Genomic DNA, 10,000 nt, shown 5'->3' on the forward strand with positions numbered 1-10,000 from the left:
ATCTGCTGATATTCCTCCACACTCCGACCGTGGATGGAGAGGGGCTCCTCCTGTGGCCTCTCACCCACTGGGGAGACTGAAGCTGCAGGACGGAGGGCAGGAAGGACAGCCGCGTTCCGCAGGTGTCGCTGCTCCACGGAGGTGTCGCGCTCCAGCAAGAAGTCCTTGAGGTGTCCAGGAAGAGTCCTGGTCCTTCTTGAACGTCGCAGAGGCATGTTGAACAACTTCCCAAACTGATGAAAGTCAGCCAACAGGAGATTAGTTCAGAGTTTAGTAGCGCGCTGATCGGGATTGATAACTTTATAGACAGTTGTGTAGATTTGTAAACCAACTCAGGTTGCCGTGGTGACAGAATGACGAGGAACATTTAAATTTAAACAATAATTGATTTCAGCGTTAAGTCAATTAGAGCAGCACGAGCTGTGTGTTTGTACAGTCTTTGTTATTAAATACAGAAAATATTTTAATAATTATTAGGTATAGTAATAAAGGGCCCATATACCTAAAAAAATAAATATTGTCCCCGTTTTACTTTAGGATAGTTTTACATTGTAAATCGTCATACGTTTCCACGTCAGAAAAAAACATTAATAATGTTTAACCAATAAAGTAAAATTTTAGCAATGTTACATGACATCTTCTTTAACCAACTAAATGAGACACATCAGCACACATTATGCTCTCAAGGCACGATGGTATGAAGGACGAAAACTGCAAAAACAATAAATAAATACGCAAATATATAAACAAATAAGTAAATAAATCCATAAATCCCTGCATAAATTAAATAATAAATAAATAAATATGCTAATAAATAAATAAATTGAAAATTCCACAAATTCTTGTATAAATAATTATTTAAATAATAAATAGTGCGGGCAGGTAAATAATTAAATAGCCTAATTTACACGAATGTTGGGGGCAATAAGAAAATGCTAAACTGATGTTTATGTTTATTCATTTATTCACATCAGCATGTTGACTTGAGGAAAAGTAAATACGTAATTATGTTCAAGAAATGAATTAACGTTTGAAGGGGGAAATAAACTTTTACTTTTCCCCTTAACATTTGTGTAATTTTATATACATTTTATACACATTTATTTATTTGCATATTTATTTATTTATTATTTTATTTATACAGGGATTTATGAATTATTTACTCATTTATTTATATATTTGCGTATTTATTTATTTGTTGTTTTTGCAGGTTTCGTCCTCCATACGATGGTGAGCTCATTTTTAACAATCTTTTTAAAATGTTATCTAAAAAATATAATGTAAATTTCAGGATGTTTTCCAGAGATTTGTGTAATTTTCATCCATATTTTAGAAAAACCAAAACTGAAAAACACAAAAACCTGTGCATGTAAGAATGACAATTTGCTTTTAGGGATACATTTTTTTCTGTGTAGCTGTCAGTGTCGTTCAGGACTATGAGGCAGTGTTGAGAGTCTTTATATCTGTGTTCTAGGTTGATGTTTGTAAGTTTTATGGAGGACAGAGAAGAAAACCTGTACCTATTCCTGAAGGCAGTGATAGTGACAGCATTGATCAGACAATAAGGTAAGTGAGGAAGAAATTAATCAGGGACAGTTCACTGTAACAGGTCGTAGTTTGTTATGGAGGTCAGGCAATTATATTAATTTCCTACACCATGTTTTGGAGATGCGTCTTGCCATAGCAGTCAGAGGAGGTGCATTCTCCAGGTTACTACAAGCAAATGATTTCCTCTAAGTGTCTCTAACACATTGTCCAGCAAACAAACGTTTACTCACTTCAACAAGAGATGAACTCACCACTGAACTGCACAGAAAAAGAAATGTGGTATAGTATCCACAGCTAGTGTTTTTCAGCCTGTGAAAGCTTGATGTGACTATTTTTAATTTTATAAATCGATGTTGTAATGTAATTACTATACACATAAGTTAAATAGACTTAACCATTGTTTGAATTGTCTAAGTGTAAACCGAGATAAAAGACTGTGTAACTGCAAGCCCCGTCAGAATCAGTAATTTTAAAGACATGGCGGAGGAAAATGGAATTTAATGCAGCGCTTCTTGCCTGGTCTGAGACCCATTTCAACACTTTAGACCTTAGAAATTGAGATTTACCTCCAGATCCACTCTTCAAAATCAGCTGTGATGTGACCCAAAGGGGATGTTCATATAATTATTTACGTTTTTGAGGAACTAATTTAATGTATAATTCCTAAGAAAAACATTGCCATTCAGTTCCAAAACACTGCCCTAAAATAGCCACAGCCAGTGATGGGCTGGGTTGGGTTTTTGTTAACCTGAGAATGTTCTAAGCTTTAGTCAGTTGAATGACTTTAGAGGAGTAATTGTGTGTGATCTTGTTGACTGTTTGTAAATCTTCAGCTGCAACCAGAAGAATTGCTGTGCTGGGTTATGTCAGAAGCGCTGGGTCTCTCTCAGATTCTCTCCTTCATTCTGGTTCCTCTTCAGTGTTTTCACCTGAGCTGAGCCTACAGCATTTTTTTACTGTGTTTTTATGTTGTCTTCCTCATCATCACCCTTCTCAGTGAGTTCAGAATTATACAATTTTGACATCAGTCAGAAACAATAACCGGGCAAGTATTAGGATACTTAGAACCTTTAAGAATTCCTGTATTCAGTATGTCACAGAAATTAGTATTTTAACACGTTCTCAAGGGACAACACTATTGACCTTATTCTGCAGTGCACATTTTTGCAATTGTTTTAGAACTTCAGATTCAGTTGCCTATGGGAGAAATGACTATGAATAATAAATGGAAGAAAACAGTCTACTTGCTCTACAAAAAACCGTGTTCATGACTATACATAAAATATAGAATAATATAATAAGAAAACCTTAAACATCAAGCAGCATAACAAGCTGTTTATAACCTCTAAAAATCTATCTAAGAGAAAGAAATCTCCAGCCAAAAACAATTCCAATGGTGGCGCCCGCACGTATAAAGAATGGCAATAAAAGTATTCATAATTTATTGATTCTATTTGTGGAAATTTATTTTTGTGATCTAGGCATACATTTGTCATTTGATAAAGGAATCACAACTCTTTCTTAAGTTGTAGCCCTTTAACCCAAAATAATAGCTCAAAATGTGTATTTATTTATTTATTTATTTTTAAATTTTACTTTTTTTATTTAATATTTTGGTTTGATGTTATCTTTAATAATGCTGATAACAATGAATAGACTTTATTTATAAAAATCCCAATAAAATACAGTAGTGGCGGAAGAAATAAGAGACCAAGGAGTCAGTTTCTCTTGATTGAGTAAAATGTTCATATGCATGTTATTCTATAGGTCTGATAACATCTCTTTCTTCAAAATTTCAAATAAAAATAATGTCTTTTAGAGCATTTTTTGAGGAAATGGCAACTGTCAGAAACAATAATGGTTACTGAAAATCAAGGTTAAATTGACTACTTGACACCTCTAAAGCTAAAACATTAGTATTGTTTTAACTAAAGATATGACCATGTCTAAAAACTTGATGCTATCTTGTTATTTAAGCAAAAATTATAAATAAATAAGTAAAAATTATTATAATTTAAATTATAATATGTATGTGCAGTTGAAGTCAGAATTATTAGCCCCCCCTATGATTTTTTTTTTTAATTCTCTTTTAAATATTTCCCAAATGATGTTTAACAGATGTCTGATATATATTTATATGTCGGATAATATTTTTTCTTCTGGAGAAAGTCTTATTTGTTTTATTTGGGCTAGCATAAAAGTAGTTTTTAATTTTTGTATAAACCATTTTAAGGTCAATATTATTAGCCCCTTTAAGCTAGTTTTTTTTCCTGATAGTCTACAGAACAAACTATCATTGTACAATAGCTTGCCTAATTACCCTAATTTGCCTAGTTAACCTAATCAACCTAGTTAAGCCTTTAAATGTCATTTTAAGCTATATAAAAGTTACTTGAAAAATATCTAGTAAAATATTATTTCCTATCATTATGACAAAAATAAAATAAATCAGTTATTAGAAATGAGTTATTAAAACTATTATGTTTAGAAATGTGTGGAAAAAATCTTCTCTGCGTTAAACAAATTGAGGAAAAAAGGAAATATAACAAATTTTATATATAGTTTTTTAAATGTTTATAGTAATTTACAAAATAAAACATACAATAGTGACTAAAAATGAAATGTACAATATTTAAAATTATTAAAATATCTTTGATTTTAACATAATCATTTTTATAGGGAAAACACACACTATCTGTTGAGCTTACTTCTATTAAGTCTCTTCTTCATTTAAGTCTCTTTAGCTCACCAAACCTGCATTGACTCCAAAGTACAACAAAAACTTATTATTATTATTATTGTTACTATTGTTATTATTGGTATGATTATTATTATTATTATTATTATCATCATCAATTTTTATTAACATTTGAATACTTATGTATTTGATGATTAAAAATACCCTAAGACCAGCATTTATGTGATAAAGCTCTGTTGTAACATCATATTACAATATTGAATAGCTGAAAAAAAAATTTATTTTAATTTTTTGTCAAAGAACATTGTAAAATTAGTAGTTTTATTTAACAAGGATACTATGAACAAAAGTGAGGATAAAGTCATTTATAATTTCTTGCATTTTTAATAACGGCAAATGCAGTTCTTTTGAAATTTCTATAGTCATCAAAAAAAGTTTACAAACTCCTCCCTGTAAGTCTGTCCGCTTTGCCCACCAGGATGTAGATGTGTGTCTGATGGACTGAAATCCCACCTGAAAGAAGCAGAGGAACAGGAGGCTAAAATACTTAGCAATGCAAATGAATATGGTATCAGCAAGCTATCAGAAAATAAGCAGCTGTGATCATTGTAATGTGTTTTGTCTCTGCTGTGTAGTCTGTTGTCCAGCGGAAAGTTCCGGAAACTGTGGGATGGCTTCTGAAGGTTGTCTGTCGTTTCAAGATGGCCAACCATTCTGGCTCAAGCTCAAGCTTCTCGTAGAAGCTTCCTCCACAATCTGCAATAACAAAACAACTGAATCTACTTCTGGATCTCACTTCATACTAAAACATGCTGGATGATGGAAACAGCAGCAGGATCATTACCTGAAGGAAGACATTTCGTGAGAGAAACTGTGCTGATCTTCAGGGCAGCATTATTCATTGTTGTTAGCCTGAAGGGACAAACAGCTTGTTGTTGTTCATTTCAAACTGATATCATACATTTTGGGTGACGCAGTGGCGCAGTGGGTAGCACATTCGCCTCACAGCAAGAAGGTCGCTGGGTCGATCCTCAGCTCAGTTGGTGTTTCTGTGTGGAGTTTGCATGTTCTCCCTGCGTTCGCGTGGGTTTCCTCCGGTTACTCCGGTTTCCCCCACAGTCCAAAGACATGCGGTACAGGTGAATTGGATAGGCTAAATTGTCCATAGTGTATGAGTGTGTGTGTGTGTGTGTATGTGTGTATGTTTCCCAGAGATTGGTTGCGGCTGGAAGGGCATCCTCTGTGTAAAAACTTGCTGGATAAGTTGGCGGTTTATTCCGCTGTGGCGACCCCAGATTAATAAATGGACTAAGCCGACAAGAAAAGTAATAAATGAATCTACATTTTATTCTTAGCCTTTTTCACACATTTGGTCTGAAACCTGTAACTGCAAGAGATATAAAAGATTTTACTTCGTCATATATGAAAGTCTTTCGCAAGTAAATTATCCTCTTTTGATTTAAAATAACTTCCATGACACAAAGGGCTCTATTTTGACAATCCATGCGCAAAGCGCAGGGCGCAAACGCATTAAGGGCGTGTCAGAATCCATTTTTGCTAATATAAGAATGGAAAAATCCATTTTGCGCCATGGTGCATGGTCTAAAAGGGTTGAGCTTATTTTCTTAAAGAGTATAGGTGTGTTTTGAGAATAAACCAGAGTCTTATCTCCCATTGCCTTTAAGAGCCAGTTGCATTTTACTTGACGACTTTTCAAGTGGATAAAACTGAGCCATTAACTAGCAAGAAAACAGTTAAACAGAGCATCTACAGCGCGAGAAAGAGAGATAAGGCCTCTCATTATCTATTTTTACTTTCGCTCTTATGATAGGAAAACCTTGTACGCACAGACATCAATTAGCCTATGAATAATTAATTTAGTTTGTTAAGCGCAAAGATTTGTTTCAAAACTTTTTCTAAATTCATTTCTAATTTCCAGCAAACGAATAAATGAACAATAATAATGAAATGTGTTCAAAAAACTGAGTTATATCCAAATACGCATGCTGTGCTCAATATGGTCTAAAACCTGACAGGTGGGCAAATCTAAGCTTGTTTTTATTAAAACAAATATAAATATGGATATAATAAATAATACATCTAAAAATAATAACATTATACAAAAGTAAATTGTCACAAATAAACTGAAAAAGCCCCCCGAGATGAAGAAGGCATGAAAGTATAGTTTTCATATTCATGTAGGCTAGAAAATAATATGTTTTGTAATAATTTAATCCTTTTTATTTATATCCCATACATATATCCTTATTATATCCTATATATATCCTTAATATTTTAATTCTTTTTCAAATGTAAAGATATTTGTGTATTGCTCTACATCTTGTGTGTATTAAGCAGTGTGTAAGCGAGGCGCAACTCTGCGCTGGACAATAGACTGGCTTTGTTCTGGTCTATTGAAAAATCTATTATGGTTTCTCAAAATAGCAATGCGCCAGCAATGCGCCTCAAAACGCCTTCCTTTATAGACCAGAACAACTATGAGCGCAAATGCGTTTGTTATTTAAACAGCGTGGCGCAAAACGTCAAAACGACTCTTGCACCAAGCTAAAACTTGTGCGTCACACGTTGCGCCACATTGCGCCGGGTGTATGATAGGGCCCTTAGTTTCAAATGTGGATGAAAAAATATTCCGTGGGCATATACGTTATAACAGATATAGCGTACACTCACTGGCCACTAGTCCAACTGCTCGTTAAGGCAAATATTTAATCAGCTAATCAAATGGCAGCAACTCAATGCATTTAGGCATGTAGACATGGTGAAGACGATCTGCTGCAGTCCACACCGAGCATCAGAATGGGAAAGAAATGTGATTTAAGTGACTTTAAATGTGGCAAAGTTGTGCCAGACGGCCTGGTCTGAGTATTTCAGAAACTGCTGATCTACTGGGATTTACAGAGGGTTCACAAAGAACGATCAGAAAAAGAGAAATATCCAGAGAGCAGCAGTTCTGTGGGCGCAAATGCCTTGTTGATGCCAAAGGACAGAGGAGAATGGCCAGACTGGTTCCAGCTGATAGAAAGGCAACAGTAACTCAAATAACACCTCGTTTACAACTGAGGTATGCAGGAGAGCATCTCTGAACACACAACACGTCTAACCTAGAGCTGGATAGGCTACAGCAGCAGAAGACCACACCGGGTGTCACTCCTGTCACCTAAGAGCAGGAAACTATTCGCACAGGCCATCCAAAATTGGACAATAGAAGATTGGGAAAATGTTGCCTGGTCTCATGAATCTCGATTTCTGCTGAGGCATTCGGATGGTAGGGTCAGATTTTGCTCTCAACAAGATGAAAGCAAGGATCCATCCTGCCTTGAATCAACGGTTTAGGCTGGTGGTGGTGGTGGTGTAATGGTGTGGGGGATAATTTCTTGGCACACTTTAAACCCATTAGTACCAATTGAGCATCATGTCTATGCCACAGCCTACCTGAATACTGTTGCTGACCATGTCCATCCCTTTATGACCACAGTGTACTAATGTTCTCCCAACTTCCGGCAGGAAAAAGCGGCATGTCATTCATTTATTCTTTTTCTTTTCGGCTAAGTCCCTTTATTAATCCATGGTCGCCACAGTGGAATGAACCGCCAACTTATCCAGCATAAGTTTTATGCAGCGGATGCCCTTCCAGTGGCAACCCATCTCAGGGAAACATTCACACACTCATTCACACTCATACACTACAGACAATTCAGCCTATCCAATTCACCCGTACCTCATGTCTTTGGACTGTGAGGGAAACCGGAGCACCCGGTGGAAACCCACACAAACAGCCTACAACAGCCGACAAATCATTTGCAACTTTGCAACATTTGCAGCCGACAAATCTGCAGCAACTGCTTTTTTGATGCTTTCGTGTCAATATGGACCAAAATCTCTGAGGAATATTTCCAGTACCTTGTAAATGTATGCCACGAAGAATTAAGGCAGTTTTGAAAGCAAAAGCGCGTCCAACCCGGTACTAGTAAAGTGTACAGTGAGTTTTACAAAATAATATGGGCATAACTTTGCCATGATGACAACACATAATATTTTACTACATATTTTCAAGATACTATTCAGCTTAAAGTGCCAATTAAAGGCTTAACAAGGTAAATTAGGTTAACAGGGCATGTTAAGGTAATTAGGCAAGTCATTGTATGACTGTGGTTTGGTCTGTAGACAATTGAAAAAAAACATAGCTTTAGAAAACTAATAATATTGATCTTTTTTTTTACCCAGAAGAAACAAATAAAGTAAAATAAAAGTAAATAAAGTAAAATAGTGTAAAAAAAAATCCTTCTTCTAATAAACATCATTTGGGACAAATTTGAAAAAGAAAAGAAATTTACAGGAGGGCTAATCATTTTTACTTCATATTACAATGAATGCCATGTAGTGTGTGAAACAGGCTCAATCCAAGCTAACCAAAAGCTTTCGTTTGTCAAAAGCACAGAGTGACAGTGAATGAGGACTCACCTGGTGCTGCATCAGAGTTGAGTTGAGTGCAGGTGAGCAGAGATTCAGTATCTGGACTTCAGGTGTTCTAGAAGCTCAGCAGCAGCAGCAGCAGCAGGGCTTCCCAAAGTACTGCTCTCCACTTCCTGTCTGAGGAACTTCTTCCTGTGCACAAGAGCATTTGTGTTGCTGTATACTGATAAATGGCTCACGAATAATCATGCAGCAGGAAGATGACTTTGGGCATCTACATCTGGAGAAATTCAGTGAGAATGTTTTAATTTCATTAGAGAGGAGTCTGATGTGCATCAAATCTATTCTAATCCAGTTCCTGGGCGAGGCAGTGGCGCAGTAGGTAGTGCTGTCGCCTCACAGCAAGAAGATCACTGGGTCGCTGGTTAGAACCTCGGCTCAGTTGGTGTTTCTGTGTTTCTCCCTGCCTTTGTGTGGGTTTTCTTCCAGGTGCTCTGGTTTCCCCCACAGTCCAAAGACATGTGGTACAGGTGAATTGGGTAGGCTAAATTGTCCATAGTGGATGAGTGCGTGTGTGTGTGTGAATGTGTGTGTGAATGTTTCCCAGAGATGGGTTGCGGCTGGAAGGGCATCTGCTGCCTAAAAACTTGCTGAATAAGTTGGCGGTTCATTCCGCTGTGGCGACCCCGGATTAATAAAGGGACTAAGCTGACAAGAAAATGAATGAATGAATAATCCAGTTCCAGCTGCTTTTAACAAAACAGTAAATCTGACTGCTTGACACTGAAAACTGGATTTATAAAATGCATTGCAATAATTATAAAACACTAGATGTCATTCACTTTAAACAAACTAGGTCAAATTTAAAGTCCCCCTCTATTGCACAATAATGGAACTGTCCAACTGTTGCTGTCCAACTTATTATTATTATTTTTTTTAAATGGGCTTAATTTAAATTTATTAATTTAAATGGGCCTCATTGCAAAGTAAATGATTTTAGATTCTCTGCTTTTTTTTGCAATTTATTTATTTATTTATTTAAAAATGAGGATTGGATAGTAAAAATTGTTACACGTTAAATCAATTACTTTCACAGAGTATAAATATAAGAAACTAGTTATTATACACTTAGTTTAAGAGTAGGCACTAAGGCCCAACCCTATTTCACCAAGGTCCACTTATTTTAAAATGTCTGGCCTCTCCCCTCACTAATAGTAGTTATATAGTATTAATCTCTAGGTCAGTGGTTCTCAAACTGTGGTAACGCGGGCTTCCTGATAGTGGTACGCGGAGATATCAAATGTGTCATATGTACATGCT

At 35.9% G+C, this 10,000-nt stretch overlaps 2 protein-coding genes across 4 annotated transcripts in view; both read right to left on the reverse strand.

Annotated features, from left to right (window-relative positions):
* The window catches only part of LOC147837178 (uncharacterized), a 9,370-nt gene extending 6,385 nt beyond the window's left edge, over positions 1 to 2,985 (reverse strand). The window contains exon 1 of the mRNA XM_087241145.1: positions 1 to 2,985. This exon is cut by the window's left edge and continues 284 nt beyond it. Coding sequence (XP_087097271.1) covers positions 1 to 215 — 215 coding nt within the window. The 5' untranslated portion in view covers positions 216 to 2,985.
* A 1,625-nt stretch (positions 2,986 to 4,610) lies between these two features.
* The window catches only part of LOC147846426 (uncharacterized), an 8,340-nt gene continuing 2,950 nt past the window's right edge, over positions 4,611 to 10,000 (reverse strand). Inside the window, exons 2-5 of one of the 3 annotated variants that reach the window (XR_015478744.1) lie at positions 8,959 to 9,793; positions 8,729 to 8,872; positions 5,091 to 5,158; positions 4,611 to 5,002 (exon numbers count right to left, since the gene is read on the reverse strand). The gene's annotated coding sequence lies outside the window, so the exon portion shown is untranslated. Of the gene's footprint in view, positions 5,003 to 5,090; positions 5,159 to 8,728; positions 8,873 to 8,958 lie in introns of all 3 variants that reach the window. The other 2 variants (XR_015478743.1, XM_087241146.1) reach the window with 2 other exon arrangements.

Source organism: Danio rerio, chromosome 2 (genome assembly GCF_052040795.2).
Source record: "Danio rerio strain M-AB ecotype USA chromosome 2, GRCz13ab, whole genome shotgun sequence".
Classification (NCBI taxonomy): Eukaryota; Metazoa; Chordata; class Actinopteri; order Cypriniformes; family Danionidae; genus Danio; species Danio rerio.